At 40.3% G+C, this 20313-nt stretch overlaps 1 protein-coding gene across 1 annotated transcript in view; it reads left to right on the top strand.

Annotated features, from left to right (window-relative positions):
* kiz (kizuna centrosomal protein) overlaps window positions 1–15643 on the top strand; it is a 49265-nt gene extending 33622 nt beyond the window's left edge. The window contains exons 13-14 of the mRNA XM_089004678.1: window positions 9753–9799; window positions 14832–15643. Coding sequence (XP_088860804.1) covers window positions 9753–9799; window positions 14832–14935 — 151 coding nt within the window. The 3' untranslated portion in view covers window positions 14936–15643. The remainder of the gene's footprint in view (window positions 1–9752; window positions 9800–14831) is intronic.
* Window positions 15644–20313: the final 4670 nt, after the last annotated feature.

The following is a 20313-nucleotide window of genomic DNA, read 5'->3' as shown; positions in this document are numbered from 1 at the left end:
TTCACAGGTATTCAAAATAATAAGTGTTAGACATTCTCAAGATGTTAAAGTAATTGGGGACTTATTGGGCGATGCTAGATATGAAACCTTGTTTTGTGGCTTTGATGAATATTTTGTGGCTTTGATGAATTTGGATTTTTGGATGTCAATTGTAGTTCCCAGTACAACACACATGAGCGGGCAGACGTGCATAAGCATGTGCGAATGTGGAGGATATATACAATGTATAGATGTTGAATGTATAGATCTACACATGAATGTATTCTGATATTGAAATTGCTGAATTGATGTTTTGATGAGTAAATGGTCATAAATGCCGTTGTGTGAAGCTGATTAACACGGTTGTCTCGTCGTTGTGTCGTCTTTCCTCGTCGTTCACAGCGCTTTGGACCGACCCAGGTATCCCCTAGGCCTGAGGCCGGTTACAATTGGGGGCTCGTCCGATCATCGCCAACAGTTCAGGTGGTGCTCCTCCTCAACATGCCGGTTTATCCTCCGGTATGGGGGAGCAGGTGGTGAAGTACACAGATGTAGCTGCTCTGTTTCCACGGAGGGAGTTCAAAATTTATGGTGGTCAGATTTCTGACACCGGGTCTGAACTGTCATACCGTAGCCTGTGTAGACAAATGGATGAGGGACTACAAGAAGGGTTTAGCGAGTCTGAGGTTATCCGCACTGTGTCGAAGATAACTAAACCTGGAACATTCCGAGACATGCTAAGTGATACAGAGGGTCTTACAATGTCACAGTTAAAAACAATTTTACGATCACATATCAGAGATAAGAGCAGCTCTGAGCTCTTCAACGAACTCAGTACCGCTCAGCAGCGAGACAGTGAGTCCCCACAGCAATTTTTATATAGACTGATGGGTTTGAAGCAAAGAATTATGTTTGAGTCACAACAACCAGGTGCAGATTTTGGTTACGATCAAAAACTTGTCCAAGGTACATTTCTGCACACACTCTATCAAGGGCTAAATGAGAAGAATTATCATGTCAGATGTGATCTCAAACCATTCCTTACCGATTTACAGGTTCGTGATGATGTCCTATTAGAACAACTTACCAAGTCCACAAGTGAAGAGGCTGGGTGGAACACCTCAATACTGTGACTAAAAATCGATCTGTGAATGTCCATGCTGCTCAAACTAATCAAACTGACCAGATTAACCAGACCAAAGTTGACTCTGAATTACAGGCTAACCGTGCTGCCATTCTCGAGCTGACTGCACAAGTGACCGCACTGACCAAACACTTTGCCCAAGTTGTTAAACCTACAGAATCGGCGCCTCAGGTAGATTGGATTGGATTGGATTTGCCTTTATTAGTCTCGCAGTGGAGAAATTTACATTTCACAGCAGCAAAGTTATGAAAGAAATGAAAGTAGAAAAGCAAAACACAGGAGCTGCTGGAAAGGCAGCCACTCTCGCGGCGCCGTCTTGAAGTCAAAAGAACAAAAAAAACATCCAGGTCCGTCCCTGACTTCAACATACGACAGGAAATGGGCCACCAGACATCCAAGTGGCTGTTGTAAATTTGCATGGCCACTTTAATAAGACACTGTTCATTTCCATAAGATCAAGGGGCATCACCCATTAACTTGCTCACAAAGACAAAAGACCCCTGAAGCCGCCTCCCCTTACCTCCCTCATTGTGTTGACAGGTTCAAATCCAATTTTAGAAATCTACATCAAGACAGCAGCCCTAGTTCTAAATCTGTGACACAATGTCACTGCCTTTAGGCATTTTTGCAAGAATGCAAACTGTTTGTCAAGAAGAATGATGAAGGGCATTTTTCACCATCAAATGTGATGAAGCCTCTGAAATCAGAGCCCTAAGTGGACTGGTTTAAGAACATTTAATGATAAACAGCCTCACAGAAGATAACGGTGGTGTGCTTATATTTGAATGTCAACACAACTTCATCAAATCTGCAATTGACTACCAGGTCCTCAGAGCACCTCTTTTCCACAAAACCCATTTGGGCTCCTGTAATGGCTGCATAAACGTTATGATGAATAATCTTCTCTGATTTCATATGATTACTGGGCAGCACGTCGATCCGAGGGCTGAAGGCCGTATGTCGCCGGCCTAGCAAGCAGGCGCTGTAGTCTGCCTATTAGCCCAGGAAAGGGCTAATGGGCTGACTCTATTGTGGTCCTCATATAGCTGCTGATGCCTGTCTGCCAGCGACAGTGCATGGACCATCCTCTTTAATAAACATGAGCCAATTTCAGACCCAGTGCCTCTCTGATGTTGCCTGTCTCCATGTCATTAATTTGCATCGTAAGCCCAAAATATACAGTATGTGACTGTCCAAAACTCGCAGAACAACAACAAAAAATCAATTGTATAAAACCATCTTGATTGTGATTATATACATAAATTCATCACACTCATTAAATGCTTATTAATCTTTTTATAGTTAGCAACAATGCTAAAATGTGCTATTGTCACACTCAATTCCCTTTTGGTCACAAGTTTTCTTTTCTCTTTTTTTCCTGGATGTCCACTTATTACAGTCACATCTTGCACTTAAATGCACCCACAAGTGGTTGAGAAGCCCTGCACTCAATCAGAAGCATAACACTGCAGGATGCCACCTTCTCTCTGTTTGACCTGGTCACACTCTACCATTTTTCCATCTATATGCTCCTCTTACTCCTTCCTTCAGCATTTTCCCTCATTGCTGACTCCATCCTTCTTCGGCATTATTTGCCTTTTTGTCACTGAGATGATGAGGGACATCAATAAGTAGATGAAGCTGGACTCCTAATACAAAAATGTCCTCCCCTGTGTTGTCTTAGACAATAATTATGATTTGTCTCTTAAGCTTAGACTACAGCAGAGGGGATTGTAGTTTAAAGCCAATGGTTTGGTGCAAAAAAAATCATTTATAACTCTTTGTGAGACTCCTCATTATGTGTGGGCCTGATTCATTAAGTAATTGGTTTGCAGTTGTTTACATGAGTATTAAGGCCTTCTATTCAGGGCCTTTGAGAGATACATTGTGCAAATGTTGCCTGCTATGAATGCAGAATGAGAGGCGGGGGGCCAGTCCTATTGGCCAAACACTGCACTTGGATGAAAAGCGAGAGAAAAGCACTGGGTGCTGCTTTGCATAGCAATGACCGAAGCCTTAATAAGCTTTACAGATTAAATACATGCAGTCTATACAAGATGCAAAGAGATACTCTTAACACATTTATGTGTGCTCATTTCACTATTAGTAGTAGAGAGAATAGTATTTTTACATAAAATGTGTGTATTGTATTATAACTGCTAGGCAAGCAACTGATCTGCTACCTTTATGAAGGATTTGTCCATTACAAATCTTTTTCTGTTTTTTTGAATGCTGAAATAAAATCACTTTGTGGTTGAGTGGGAATGAAAGGAATAATGCATGAAGGAGTGAGTCTTAATAAGCAGCTGCACTCCATCTAAAGACCACTTGTTCCCCTTTGTATGCAAGTGCATGCCACTGCTTCCTCTAGTGCAACGAAACATTGCGCTTCTTTCTCCTATGGACATTTCAGAGACTACACATCCTTATTTTTATTTCACAATTTGAAATACCTTCTTTTTTCCCTTTTTTATTACACCCCGTTTTTAATCGCCAATAGATGACCACACATAGTCACACACACTCACACATCAGGAAAAGATCCTCTCACCATCAGCCGGTGTTATTGTTGTGCCTAGTGCCTGCTTGACAAAAACCTTGACACAACAATTAGTGGTTTACAGCATTGCCACGGACAACAGGATGTGCTCAAGCATTCGACCTCAAATCACTCAGTGTCAAAATCAGAAGCGCTCTCTTTCTCTTGTGGGTAGGCGATGTGTGGATCTCTGGCGACTCGCTGGGCGGAGGGAAGGATGGGGGAGCCAAGGGAAAGCAACGAAGGGAAGGGGAGGTCCACCGATAGAGAGGGAGGAAGAACAGAATGCGGTTGCCGATATCAGGAGTGTAACATGTTAGCTGCTGGCTTTGAGAAAAATATGCTATTCCATCCCCTGGCCAGCTCGGTTTTATGTGGCTGGTGATTATATTGTAAGTGTGTTCATATCACCATTTTGAGTACATGTATGAATAAATGTAAAATTCAAAAAACAAAATGTAAAATTATTATTACTAATATATATATATATATATATATATATATGTGACGAGCGTCACAACAGTGACTGTCTTCATCCCCACGATGCTGCCGTCTTAATGAAGACAAGACGCGTGGATGTGTCTTTTTATTTCTTTTATTTCTGCAACACAGTATGGCAGAAGGGATGGGTGAAGTCGCATGGGTTTCGTCTTGTGATTAACCTGAATCTCCTCGAGATTGTTCTCAAATGCAAAACATTGTAGATAACAAAACAGAATTAACAACGTGTGATCGTATAGTGGTTATTTACAGAAAAAGAGAATACAACACAAGTTCACTGTTATTTACAAGATGTCCCTGAACGCATCATGGGCGGAGACTCGGCAGAACACGCGGTGCGCTTGTAATGGCTGGCGCGCAGTTCAAACCGCCACAGACACTCACGGGCAAATGAAACACGACACAAGAAACTAAATATTGTTCAATAAAAACGAAATGAAACAATTATTACCTGCAACACAGTATGGCAGAAGGGATGGGTGAAGTCGCATGGGTTTCGTCTTGTGATTAACTGCGATAGAAAAGCGCATATGCTCCAAAGTTCCACTCGACAAAACGTGAAGTAAATAATGACACAAAAAGTAATCTGGACTCGAAATGAATAAGGGAACTAATTAGATAACACTAGACAGTACAAAAGGGGAAACAAAATAAGATATTGTCATGAAAATGCGCGTTAATCAAGACCAACAGAAAATTGCGACTCACCCTCGAGATTGTTCTGGAAACTATGGGCGGGACATAGTGCCACACTGTGCGCCGTTGCGTCACTTCCTTCATAATTTAATAATCTAAGCGCACAACTCCGTTACATACACCCCCCTTAAATTATGCAGAAGTGAGGCAACATACACACGGAAGACAACAGAAAGACCAACAGGCAAAATAGACAAGGTTATCGGGCAAGGATGTACAAGAATGCTGTCGAATTATGTCAGTCATCTGACCAACTACGTCGGGTGACTGGAGTAAGGGATCTGTCGCCGGTGTGTCAGGGTCTGTGCGCTCGTCGGAGATGCACTGTACTGGGTCTGGGAAGGAACTCTGTCCCCACTAACATAAGTGGCCTCAGCTCGCACCTGCCCATTCCCCTATGTACAGACTACATCACCCTGCATAGCACTACATAACTGTGACAGACTGGAGAAAGGGATCTGTTGCTGGTGTATCAGTTGTCTGTGCGCTCGTCGTAGATGCACTGCACTGGGTCTGGGAAGGAACTCTGTCCCCACTAACATAAGTGGCCTCAGCTTGAACCTGCCCATTCCCCTCTGTACAACCTACACCACTCTGGATTGCACTATACAACTGTTACACGGTTGGGAAGCCTCTACCTCTACCAACACACTCATTCAAAGGTGTGCTACTTGTTACATGTAAGGAGCTCATTCTTAGCCTTAACACACAAAAACACGTACATGAAAAAAAAGCACACTAATTGCAAAACAGCAGGTCAGACAATTAACACACTACATGTATTTCCAAAACGGGGGTCGACACACCGTCCACCGAGTGATGGGACTGCACAGCGTCTTCATTGTGCAGCATCACGGTCCCGGTCCGAAGTGGAGAGTCACTTGTGATCCGGGTCACGGCACCAATGTGACGGGTGTCACAACAGTGACTGTCTTCATCTCCACGATGCTGCCGTATTAATGAAGACGAGACGCGTGGATGTGTCTTTTTATTTCTTTTATTTCTGCAACACAGTATGGCAGAAGGGATGGGTGAAGTCGCATGGGTTTCGTCTTGTGATTAACCTGAATCTCCTCGAGATTGTTCTCGAAACTATGGGCGGGACATAGTGCCACACTGTGCGCCGTTGCGTCACTTCCTTCATAATTTAATAATCTAAGCGCACAACTCCGTTTTATATATATATATATATATATATATATATATATACTTGAAAGAATAAGATCAGAAAAACATGTATTTTGTAAGCGGTTTTGTATGTAGATGAATAATATAGATGAATAAATGCAAGTGATGTATGCATGTTTTACACAACTTTGCAGCTTTATTCGAATAATGGTACTTCTTATTATTTTTAATAGAATGTTTCCATATTTTATCTATTTAAATTGTGCGGGTGCAGTATAATGTGAATGGTTCGTGTATTTGCGAGTGGCTTTGGATTACATTTTGCCGTTGGTCACACTCGAGGCAAGCGCTGTCACAGGCTGCCCCGGCTGGACTGCCACTATCCAAAAGACTGCTGTGATCACGGCTGTTTCCACTCACTTGTAGTACAAACCCTGTGCCAGCAGAGAGCACTCACACGTTAGAGTGTGCCCACTCATGGTGCACTCACAGTTGCCTCTTGTTGTTTGCCCCCACGAAGGGTGACATCCTACTGGCATTCAGGCCCCCTAGAGTACATCCAAGCTTAGCCTAAACATTGTTTGTGCGGGGGGTCACAGGGGATGGGTGTAGGAGTTGATGGGAATGATGAGGTGATGGGTCTACCTGTACCTTTAGACATGCTCTGCTGTGCAAAAGTGCTGTTGAGCTATTAACATTTGTGTGTGGGTGGTAAGAGCTTTAAAAAAATGGAACTACAGTAAACAAAAGCATGTTTTCTGTCACTCAGTCTGATTAGCAAACGATTGTTCAATGCTTTATAAGCATTATTTTACTTGTATTCTCATGCGTTACAGTACAATCAATTGATCATAACTTTGATATGAGTGTAATTTTTATTTGATTCATTAGTGACACAAGTGGAATAAATTGTTGGTGCTTCGAGAGGTCTCGGGAATAACTTGAGAAAAAAAGGGACAATGAAGGAAACTGTCGTTAAAATTAATTAATAAAAATCAGACATTGCTTTTAAGCTGGTGTTCATTTGAATCAGACCTAGACAAAAATGATTTCACCCCACGAAACACATAGATGTCAGGGGCCAGATCTAGCCGGTAACCTCATTCATATGGCAAAAGCAAATCACGATGGGTTTCATGATGCTTGCTAATGTCTGAACCAAAAGTTCAAATTGTCATATTCAATCCACAATAACAGTCATTATTTTTCACTTTTAAAACTACAGTAAAGTCTCGTTATATCGATGTTCTCGGAAGTCGGAAAAAATATCGATATAACCGGACTATCTATATATCCGATCCTGCGGGCATGTAATTTTCTCCTTGAGTTCATAGAAATAGTATCGTAATAAGCAGTACTATCGATATAACCGATATCGATATAACGAGACTTTACTGTAGTTCGCTCATCAATTTGTTGTTCGCTGTATATGTAATATGTGGAGGTGATTAAACATTTCTTTTGCTTTCCAAAATTCATAGTTGCCCTCCAAGGAAAACCATGACTACAATATTGCCCACAACAAAAATTACTTTGACACCCTTGCAGTGACGTGCAGTCAGGGGAGGCATCATTGAAATATCAAATGACAAAATAAATTAAACAGTTAGTGATTTGTACTTTAACGTTCTTTTCTATTTAACTTCACCTTTTTTGGATTTTTTTTTCAAAATCGCTGAATTTTCACATTTATCGTTCTAATACTAAGTGGAGACGAGTGGTGAAGCAGTGGCCTGCTGAGCCTCATCACGGATTGCGCAGTCACTATGCTAACTGTGCTGGCTTGCTTTGCAGTGAGACCGTATTGCTGCCCCTCTGCATATTGCTATTGAAGTGTTCAAAAGCTTTGAGTATATGAACTAAATTTCGACAGTTTAGCTGGTGTATATAATGTACAGTCACTGTACATTATAAACACTGTATTACAGTGTTTATTTTATATTTATCAAAACTGTGTTCATAGGTGAGGCACGCAGTTCTCCTGCCTCATGACGCGCTGGTGATTAGAGATTCTTCTTGCGACTCCTCGGCTGCAGAATAATAGAATTAGTGACAGCGAGCTACAGTAAACAGTTAGAAAGTTTAGTGCAACCATCCAGTCATTTTTTCGTGTTGCTTGGCCTTATTTTCAGAATGGTGGATTACATATCTAAATTGAAAGAATTAAGGTGTATGTTTCAGTTATTTTGTGTTTTTCCAAACAAAATTAACAACTACAAACCACACCACGTGTACAATTGAAGAAGTCTTCCTTAAATGTTTTTGCATCTGATCCAAATATTTTGCATGTTCCTGGACAAAGGCATAAAATGAACAGTCTAGAAATCTTTCACATTTTTTCGAAACACAGATGATCATCCAGATTTATTTTGTGTCCGCACTGAATGTTGTGCCCATTTTTGTTTCTTTTCAACAGCGTAAACTCGGTAAGTAAATGATAACCTCGGTTAATAGACATAATTGAAACCCCGTTAAACACATTTTAAATGCATTGAAATGCAGCAATATAGTACACTGAATGCTGATTGTGTTTAAATTAACTGAGGCGGAGGAGAGGAAAAGATGAGAGTGAGTGAAAAGATGACAATCCAATAGGTCATTAGTTTGAATTAATACATATGATAAGAAATAAAATATTTTTCCCACACTGGAGAAATTTGCCATTTGCAATGGAGGAACACCTGAAAGGTTGAAATAAGTTTCCTCTCTCCGCCTTTTCCTCATATATTAAAGAAAAGCAACAACACAGCATTGAAGCAGCACGGAAATATCCAATATGGAAGACATATTTGCGCTAACTTGGGAGATGGAAGGTAGACTGAGGATATTAATGAGATCTGCGATGATGTAAATTTTAAGGGGAAGCATTTTAAAGTGGATCCGCTGGGCTGATTGCATATGCATTGAGTTAGATCAAAGCTGTTTCGCAGGTCACAAATTTACATAGTGATATCAGCAAAACTATGGGAACCCGGCAACCCTGCCTCTGTATTAGTTTTCTGTGAAGGCCCTTGTAGAAGTCATTTTTGTTTTGCATTTTCAATGATTTATTTAATGATTTTTAATGATTTATTGCTCAAGTTTAACCACTAATCTTATTTCCCTGACACAACATTGTTGCCAACGTGTTGAAATTCACTGCCGCAAAATTACGCATTTACATTTCCACCCCGATAACTTTCACATTTCAAAGTCTTAATTTAACGTAACTCATTTTCTATGTGACAATTTTTCCTAATATGAACACCTTCACAAAATAGAGGGAAAAAACTTTTCACACTGGAAAGCAAATTTCAGTACTGATCGCACACTTCGAGGGCACAGGTGTCAATGTCAAGTTCTAGCTGCCAAATCTGGCCCATCGCATCATTTTATTCGGCCTGTGAAAACAAATCAAGCATGTAAAGTGCCATGATGCTTGCTAAAGTCCAACCCAAAATTTCAAATTGTCGTATGTAAACCACAATAACAGTCATTATTCTTGACATCAGATTTGGAAACGAGATATTCATTAATTTGTTATGCATTCCGTCCGTATGTAATATGTGGAGGAGATGAAACATTCTAATGGTTTCCCCAAATTCATAACACCCCTCAAGAGGAAACCATAACTATGGCAAAAAAATGAGTTTGTCTCTTGCAAATATGTGTTACAATTTAGAAACACAATTTAGATGTTATGTTATGTAGTTATGTTTTGTAATTTCAAAGCCACTTGCCATCATACACTGAGATAAAAACATATCATTGCCTTTTTGTTTTTAGGAAAGACAAGATGAACCCCAAGATTTATTGTGCTCTGCAGTCAAAAGGTAAGCAGTGTATTCATTACCAAATAGCTCACTTCTGTGTAAGCTCTCAGTCGTACAGGAGTGGTCCATCGATGAGAAGGTTTCTTCAGCCGTCATCTGTACAAAAGTGAAGGTTTCGGACGTTTCACCTCCTATCCAAGAGGCTTCGTCAGCGAACTAAAGTCTGACTGGTCGTATCGGCCCCATTTATATATCCCTAATGTCCAGACATGGTGGCGCCGGACACAGCTATGATAGGTCCCTACTCTCAGGTTGGGGGGGGGCAAGGGACCGCTCCCTGTGGCCCCACTGATTGTTCCTACATTCCTGACTAACGACTGGCCTATTACCCCCACTCCCCCCGGTATCACCTCATCAGCATAACGACCCTCATCAGCATTGCGAAAGTTGCCTAACCTGTTTTGCCTATGCAGGCTATTGTATGAACGATCCAAATTGAACCTCACCCCACCAGACCGGTTTAATGAAGGATTTTGTTGTTTTATAAGAATCGCCTCTTTTACCCCCCTTTCAAACCATCTATGTTCTTTCGCTAAGATTTTAACCTCATTGTCGTCAAATGAGTGGTTGCTAGCTTTTAGGTGCAAATGTACTGCCGATTGAGGCCCACTAGTATTATCCCTGCGATGTTGATAAAGTCTTTTTTTTGAGAATTTGTTGAGTCTCCCCAATGTACTGCTCTTTACAATTTTCATTCTTACAATGTATGGAATAAAATACATTACTTTGTTTTTCATTTGGTAGCCTATCTTTTGGATGCACTAATTTTTGCCTTAACGTGTTTATCGGTTTGAAATAAGTAGGAATTTTATGTTGCCAAAGGACTCTTTGTAATTTTTCAGAAACTCCTGCAATGTACGGTACTGCTACTCCTCTCCTTTTTGAATCTTGAGAATTATTGGTTTCGTTCGCTATTCTTTCTTTCTGACATTTGTTGAATGACCACTGAGGGTACCCACAGTTAGTGAGTGCTCTCCTGATATGTTTTGACTCCTTTTCTCTACCTACAGTGCTAGTTGGTATTAGTTTAGCCCTATGCTGGAGGGTTCTGATAACTCCTAGTTTATGTTGTAAAGGGTGGTTAGAGTCAAAAAGTAAGTATTGGTCAGTGTGCGTAGCCTTCCTAAAGACTTCTGTTTTTAGCGCTCTGTCCTCTTTTATAATTACTTTACAATCCAAGAAGGCTAGTTGGTTCTCTTGAATGTCCTCACGAGTAAATTTAATGTTGAAGTCTACAGAGTTGAGGTGATCTGTGAAGGATTGAATTTCTTGTTTCTTAATTATGACAAAAGTATCGTCCACATATCTAAACCAGTGTCTAGGTTTTGTCCCCGGGAAGGATGCGAGGGCCTGTTTCTCCATCTCTTCCATGTAAAGATTAGCCACTATGGGTGAAACTGGTGAGCCCATAGCACAACCATGAATTTGTTTATAAAATTTTTCCGAAATTGAAAATACGTAGTGTTAAGGCAGATTTCTAATAATTGGCAGATGTGATCCGGTTTAAGGTCCCAACCTGAGAGTAGGCACCTATCATAGCTGTGTCCGGCGCCACCATGTCTGGACATTAGGGATATATAAATGGGGCCGATACGACCAGTCAGACTTTAGTTCGCTGACGAAGCCTCTTGGATAGGAGGCGAAACGTCCGAAACCTTCACTTTTGTACAGATGACGGCTGAAGAAACCTTCTCATCGACAAATAGCTCACTTCAAAGTGTTTCTCGTACACATTAAAATGAATGGCTTTTATTTGTTATTTATTTACCAAACGCCACCTACAACTAATTAAATGCTGGATCAGGAATGCGACCTAATGAACTGCAACAACACTTAAGATGCATTTATAATTTCCCTTCCAAAGATTATTAAAATCTCTTTCAGGCACAAAAGTGGTAACTGATTTTCAATGTTTGATTGATCTATCTTTCTATATCTACATCTATATATCTATCCGTCCGCCCGTCCGTCTGTCTGTCTATTTCTCTTTATCCAAAATTGTAATTCCATCATAAAATTCCCATTTCATAACTTATCCAATGTATTTTTATAGTATTTGATTTATTAGTATTGTGTGTTTGTTTCTGTCTGTTGGCTACATTAATTAGGAGCAAAGTAGAGCATGTGGTTTTCACGTCACCATAGGAAGGATACAAATATACATAGTCTATGTAGTCTTGTGTACACCTCTCAGTTCCACTTGGCCAGTCTCTGCACTTGAGTGTGACACAGACGAACTGTCTCTAAAGATGTTGTCAAAAGAGGTTAATTGTGTACGGCAGGCATATTGAAACAAAGGTTGTTAATATATTTCTCTGAATTAAGTTTCATGTGAATGCCAGCCTTCAAAGTGAAAAATTCTCTCCAAGCAGCTGGATGCTTTTTGAGGACTTAAGCCAGAAATCGACCTTGAAACTAAATCCCTTTGAGAGAACTATAAACCAGAATTAGACCTTGAAGGTGAATCCCTTTTACTGAAAAAGTAAAACGCACATCATACTTTTCCTCAATTATTCAGAAACATTATCATCCTGATTTGTGGTAAGCTCCTACTCTTCTGATTAACCATCTTGAAGTAATCATTTCTCAAACCTTCACTGATTATTGAATGGGGCAAGATTGCCATCATTGGGATGTTTGTAGTTTCCATGCCCTCATTAGTGCTTACTCTTGGTACACCCGCGTGATTCCATGAGATCTCATACAAGAGCTGTATCAACAAGCTTGCCTTTTGACAAGGCTAATTTTTATTTGCACAGTCAGAAACATCGCGCAATCTCTGAATTCTGTACACCGCCTATGTGTCACGGGGTATTCGAGCCTATCGCAGGTAACTGTGGGCGAAAGTCGGACGACACCTTGAAGTAGGCGGTCAAGAGACATGTTCGTGGTCATTATTGCAGTGTTAGTCTGCACAACATATTAGGCCTACACTGTATGATGTCATCGGTGGCAAACATCAATTCAAAATTACCTGCCACGCACTATGCATGTCCTTTGCCTGGATAATGGGTGACTCGTGTCAATAAATGCATCCATCGTAAAAACTGCCAAACAAATCTTTCCAGTCACTCATTATGGCAACCCCGATGGGACTATTTGAAGTAAAGTTAACCACCTACTGAAATGCTCTCATAGACTCAAGTGAAACACTCTTAATAGCTCGCACTTGTGACAGGCTGTGTCACATGCACTACCGAACTGTGTAATTCAGTACATGACTCGATGTTGTTAAAATGTTTGAAAGGATGTTATACAGTAGTTATAATTAGAGTATATTTCATCCATTTTCTAATCTGCGTATCCTGAGCGGGGTCATGCATGGGAAGTTGATGGACCCTACGCCAGCTGTCTTTGGGCAGTAGGCGGCCCTTGAATTGGTTTACAGCCATTCCCAGGATACATCTAGACATACAACCATTTGCACTCAAAACTAGACAATTAAAAGTGTTTTGTGAACCTGCCATGGATTATTTTGGAATGTGGGAGGGACACAGAGTACCTGGAGAAAACCCATGCAGTTGCCCTAAGAACATACAAATGCCATACGGTAGGCATGTTCAGCTCCCGGCTTGGAGGGCCACCGTCTTTCCTATTTTCCAGCTCTGCGGGTTGCGAAACACATAATGCCAAACATTTTACTATTTACACATTTTTGTTACTAATTCACTTGGAGAACCGTTATCACTGAAACCATGACTGAAATCAAGAATAACTGTTGATTCAACTCATGTTTACGTTGTGAGCATGATGGGTTTGATGACAAGAAATAGATTACATCTATTTCTTATTTATGACATAAACAAAATGAAAATATTGGTTCACATTTTAGAAAATGTCATGGAAGTTGACATCTTTGAGCTGCTTTTGTGGGCCGCATAAAATGATGTGGAGGGCCTGACCTGACTCCCAAGGCTTGAGTTTGACATCTGGTCGACAGAGAATTTGGTGTTCAGGTCTGTTGCCGACTTGTACAGTAAAACACAGATGTTACGATTTTGGACATGTGGCATTGAAAATTATTCCACGTTCATTTTTATTCGAAGAAAAATGCATAAAATAAGCTTGATTGTAAATAGTTGAGTATTTTGACCTTTAATTGTTTCATTCTGTCCTTTTATCTTCTTTGACAGCATAAAAATGCCTGAGCAAAATACATGTACAGTTTTTTTGTCATCATTTTAACTCAAATGATGTATTGAATTGTTCAGGGTAACCCTTATGTTGTGTCTTTGTGATTGTACAGTAAAGTCTCGTTATATCGATATTCAAGGGAGTCCGAAAAAATATCGATATAACCGGGACTATCGATATATCCGACCCTGTTTGCAGGTAATTTTCTCCGTGCGTGCATAGAAATAGTATCGATATAACCGGGTCTATCGATATATCCAATATCGATATAACGAGACTTTACTGTATATTGTACCTTTATCCGGTGGAATGATTCTTCTTATATCTTCTTAATCAAAGGTGAATGAATTTCACCTTTGGATTGGATTGGATTGGATATGTCTTTATTAGTCTCACAGTGGGGAAATTTACATTTCACAGCAGCAAAGTGATGAAAGACTTTCAGACTACAAAATGAATTAGGATGAGAGCTCATTTGAATGCTGCCACAGTTCAACATATTCTACATTCTACAATACTTTCTACTAACTTTGTGACTGCTTTATTTCCTGTACATGATACCTGTCCATGTTAAGCGCTTTCTTGCAGCATTAGCTGTTGTTAAAGCGCTATATAAATCAATATGTATTGTAGTGTATTGTATATTCATAATATTGTTAGTCAAGATAAATTGCATTAAAACATACCAAGACTGGCTCAAATAGAATGCACATACATTTTAATTGTGTATTGGTATTTCAAGGTTTACCTATTTTATCAGCACATTCAAATTATCGAACACCTCTGAACCATCGAATGAGCAGATTAACAAACGTAAGCAAATGATCTTCAGTGTCATACAATAGTAAACATTTGGCAGTGGTGTCATATTTCTTATTTTTTTCCCTGTCTGTTGTAGACCTCTGGGGGGAGTCAGATGACACAAACTCAGAAATTGAAGCAGCCTTGCGCCCCCAAAACTTCAACACAAACGACGACAACACGGATGACTTCTATGACTGATGCTAGCATGGTGATCTTCAAATTTCAACGTTTCAATAAAAGTTCTTGTTGTTTTCCACTCGGTCTACTAATAGTGTATTCTGCATTGTAAATTCGGTACAGTTGTCATAAAAACAATAAAGTTACCAACTCTCACTCTGTGTGTGGAGTTGCCCAACGCTATGCTGTTAACCCTGCTTTCATTCTCTTCATGTGAACAACTCTCCCGGCTCATAATAGCAGCTCGAAATAGATTAAACTGATCTTTTAAAGCGATTTGTTAGCACTGGATTGAAAATCATCCATTTTGAATGCCGCAAGCATCTCAGAGTGCTCTGCCTTTGGCATGCTTGAGTGTAGTGATGTGAGTCACCTGTTAAATGACAAAGCACAATGGCCTCTCGGCACACTGCCGCATGACCCGTGAACCATCTGAAGAGCAGCATCCCTCCGCACCGTACACCCTCCCCTACACTTCCCCTCGCAGGTTACAAAGTGTTAGCACGGCCCAAATGTGCTCATGTAGCTTCTACAGATGCCTTTCTTCTTCTTCTTTTCCTTTCGGCTTTTCCCTTCAAGGCGTCGCCACAGCGAATCAGTGTCCTCCATCGTCAGAGGTTTGATCCGCATGTTTGTTTTTGCCAAGCTTTTACGTTGGATGCCCTTCTTGACACAAGCCTCTGTATTTATCCGGGCTTGGGACCAGCACAAGAAGACTTATGTCCCTTTTTGGCTACAGATGCCTTTAATTAGACAAATGCTTCAGGATTAGCATATACGATAGTGAAATGTGAGATGAAATGTAAATTTCTCCCCTGCGAGACTAATAAAGGCAAATCCATCCATCCATCCATCCATCCATCCATCTATCCATCCATCCATCTGTATCTTGTGTTATATGGAGCTTATCACGGTCCATGGGGGGAAAAAAGCTCCACACAAAATATTAAGCTAAACTATACTAAACGATTACAAAACAAAAATGCTGAAAGAAATCCTGTACTTGGGAACAGATTGCAAACATAGAAATTAGGTCAAGAAAAACTCATAAACACATAAATGGAAGCTATAAAAATAATAATGAAATGCAAGAAAGGAAGACTGCAATCACAATAACAATGTGAAAGACAACATTGCAAAAATAAGCGGAAATCCAAAACATCATCTCAAGACCAAATAACTTTTTTAGCACTGTCATTTGCAAACTTACTTATCTTTTTACTTATTCATTTATTTTTAAGAAACTGAATTAACCATATTGAAGCAGCTCGGGCAGGTACATGTATATTATGTTCCTACATTACAAAGAGTTCATATTCTATCTCGATGCCATCTCTGCACGAGTGTAGCATTCAATAGCAGCAACTTACACAAAAACTCAAAGCAAACCACATAATGGATTAAATCAACACAATATATTTGCTGATGCGGCTATCTACCAATACAGTGTGCTAGCTCTGGCTAGTATGCTCTTGTCCCTAGCGGCTTGTGATCAGAGCAGTTTTTTTCAAACTGATTGGGTAGTGACTAGCCAATCATAGTTTGTGAAAACTCTAACGGTGACAAGGCATTTGTATCACTTTTGGGTTGCCAACTCGAAATCTGACTTGTTAGGGCAACAGTTTCATCGACACATTTGATGCGACAGGGCCTGCAGAACTGATTGTGAAGGCATCCAGGTAGATTTCTGAACCTGGTAACAAATCATGGCTGAAATGTGACAGGTTAAATGCTTATATGAAAACACACATCTGGAAGCAGCGCAACAGGGGAAAAGTAATAAAAGGAAGATGAAAGATAATTTGGAATTATTTAATAAGAATTCATGGACAAAACATAATTAACATCATTCCGTGATTCAGATATTTTTAGGACGGCAGGAGTACCACTGTTGAAAGGACAGTTCATACAATTCCAAGAACTGTATACGTTTCCAAAGATGCAGTATATTGAATGACATTTAAGCAAGCACAGACCAAGGTCATACTCTTCACAACAATGGGAACATTTGTGATACGTCTGTGTAGGCTCTCAGTCGTACAGGAGTGTTCCAGCAAGAAAAAGGTTCTGCTCCCTCAACCTTAGAGCAGGGACCTATCAGAGCAGAGGTCTGGCACTGCCACCTCTGTCCATTAGGGATATATATAGGGCCGGAGTTACCAGCACTACCTTAGTTCGCTGACAAAGGTCTTCGGATGAGGAGCAAAACGTCCGACACCTTCAAAGAATACAGATGGCAGCTGAAGGAAAGTTTTCCTCGATCATTTGCGAAGTGCATATTTTTTTTGGGACCAACTTCCTGGCTCATGCAGGAGACTATAAGAAGGAATATAGAAGGAAACCAGAGTACCCAAAAAAAACTCACACTTCTCCAAGGAGAACATGCAAATTCCACACAGAAAGCCAGAGTTGGAATGGAACCCGGTACAGCTGCACTGTGACGTTGAATAACTAATCACTGGGTCAGTGGTCCATCCATTGGTATGACAAGGAAAATGTCATTCTTTGCTCTGGCCGGGTGGATTGTGCTTCACTTTGAATGACATTTTTAGAGAGGTTGTTGATCCATCGTTTTTAAGATCACTTCTACAACTGAGGGTTGCATGGACTCGCGACGAAATGGGGCCTACGGGTTGGACACAAAGAGCTGTTTCTGATAGTTTATGTACTTAAGCTCTGTGTGTACATATGATCCAAAGGTAATATTTAAATTGTTCCATAATTTGGGTGTGCAGGATACAATATTGAAAAAGTCAAGTTGTCTTTGAAGAAAGCTACTTTCCAATTTGCGCAGTTAATTTGATTTGCTGGTAGACTCAGTGCGGATGAAAGCAAATACAACTAAACACATTGTCAAGCAATGCCGTGCAGGGTTTTGCTCTCATATGAGATGTTGCCATTTGCTAGACAACCAGAGGTTCTGAAGTGTGTGCGCCTTCCATTCTACCTGCACCTTTTCTTTTATTTTCAGTCACTAAGTAATCATTTACAGCAAGGTCATCTGTATCTCCCGCCTCGATTAAAAATTCATTCATTCTGATGCGGCCTCCTCGGCAACATCTTTGGTATGTGTGCTTCAGAGACAAAAGGCTGTGCTTTTAATTATACAAGATTGAGATTTTTTTCCACCTCACATAACTCATCGTTATCTACTTATGTTTTACTTAACTGTGACTTAAACAATCTTTTCCACCGATGAGCACTGTAGGTGTTTTCAAAAAATATATATCTCCAGAAAAAAATGTTGATTTTCATACTTGAGGTCTGAAGCGACAACAATTATGCAGTGCAGACTAACTCATTGTTATAAGTTGTTCTTGCAACTGCTCCTGCTCTCATACAAACAAAGATCGGATGGCCACCTCCTACTTGCTGCACTATTTATCTGGCTTAATTGACTACACATGAGTTTTCGAGAAACATTTGTACTGCTGTACTGTATATAGGTAAATAAGATAACCATAACAATCCAAATACGTATGGCAATCATGGTTTTCAATTACTATCAGGGAAAACTATTTTTGAGATTGTGTACTAGTTTCCTTTGTTTTAAACACGGTGTTGCAAATATTGATGCATGATTTTGCTCGTTTTCCGAAATCAATATATTTGATTTGTAATAATGTCTCTCGACTAATCTGGGAACGCCTTGAAAATCTCCCAGCAAAGTTGGAAGAAGTTGCCAGGGAGAGGGTAGTCTGGGCTTCCTGCAAAAAACATCACGACCTAAATCAATGGATACACTGGATGTCCTTCACACATTTTAGAAAAAAAGAGTGAGCTCCATATTTCAAGGCAACAAACATCGATAACATTTCAAGTTGCACACCGAAAGAAACTGTTTTACGTGTTGCTTTTGTGTTTCCTTAAACTGCCACTTTATTTTACTAAACACTGGCACTGATTTTATACAAAGTAGTCCGCCATTATGAGGTGAACAGTGCTGCTCAGCTGCTGGCCTGCTGCCAAATACTTTGAACCCGACCCCTTGCATCACCTACCGCCACTCTTTTTTTCTTATTTTCAACCTCACAGAAACAATCCTGCACAAAGAGAAAAAATATCCTTTCAAATTACTGTAAAGAGGCCGCATAGAAACCAACACAAGTTAAAATAATATCTGGAGAACCTCAGTGGAGAGCAAGTGCAGTGTAATAATGATTTCAGAACCTGGTTGCTTGCCTCGCATCTCAAGTCTTTTTTGGGTCTTTTTCCCCCTACTCTGTTGACCATACGTGCCAAATATGTCACAACATGGCGGGAGAGAGCCCGAAGAAACAAGCAGGAGCAAGGCGAACTCGACCAACTGCATTCATAAAATCCAACCAAAGACCTGAAAGTAAACAAGAACCCACACCACAAATATAAACCCATAGCTGGCACAAAAACAAAATGAAAGCAATCCAAACAATTCCATGACAAGAACGTACAAACACTAACCAAAAGAAGCAGTGACAGCAACAAGGACCCGACCTGAGTGATCAGGATGGGTGCCCATTTAACAGAGAGTGTGCTAATGACTTGATCCTCAGATGTGCTGCTGTAGGAGACCTCCAGGACCACCTCTTGGTCCCGAACAGTTCAACTGTCACAAAATAAACTTTTCAATTTCTTAATATGAAGCAAATATGAAAAATCCACAAATAAAAGCAAACTAGGTTTGAAATTGTTTTAATGCACTGGGAGTTTCAGAGCAGCGTGCAGGTTAGAGGCGACATTGTTTAAAGGACTTTCAAGTAGGAACAGGTTAGGAATCATCTGATTCACCTGACACACCATTAGTGTAGTCGATGAAAAGGTTTCTTTAGTTGTCATCTACTTCTTTGAAGGTATCGGACTTTTAACTCCTCATCCGAAGAGCTTCGTCAGCGAACTAACATTGGCCTGGTAACTGGCCCTATATATACACCTCTAATGGACAGTGGTGGCGGTGCCGGACCTCTGCTCTGATAAGTCCCTGCTCTAAGGTTGGGGGAGCAGTAGCCTACTCCCTGAAGCTAATCTTATTTTGTCCTGAACAAGAGCCAGTTACCAGCACAACATTAGTTCACTGACAAAGCTCTTTGGATGAGGAGCGAAACGTCCAATCCCTTCAAAGATGTGAAGATGACGGCTGAAGAAACATTTTCATCGAAGGACCACTCCTGTACGACTGAGAGCCTACACAGACATTAGTATAGTCCCTGTGGGGAAAGTTGCATGCAAAATAAATATTGCCACCACCTTTGTGTTCAGCCGCACAAACACTTTTACTCTGAGAAAATGCTACATGAAAAAGGTCTTTATACCTAACAACTGACTTGCCTAAACATCTCAAACAACCTCCCTAAAAGTTAACTTTAATCATTCTCATCTCGGAAAGTACTGTAATTATAAAATACGCCAGAGATGGTATCAGT

This window comes from Hippocampus bargibanti, linkage group LG09 (assembly GCF_051943395.1).
Source record: "Hippocampus bargibanti isolate YZ-2025 linkage group LG09, ASM5194339v1, whole genome shotgun sequence".
Lineage (NCBI taxonomy): Eukaryota > Metazoa > Chordata > Actinopteri > Syngnathiformes > Syngnathidae > Hippocampus > Hippocampus bargibanti.
This window is presented reverse-complemented; position numbering and strand designations above follow the sequence as displayed.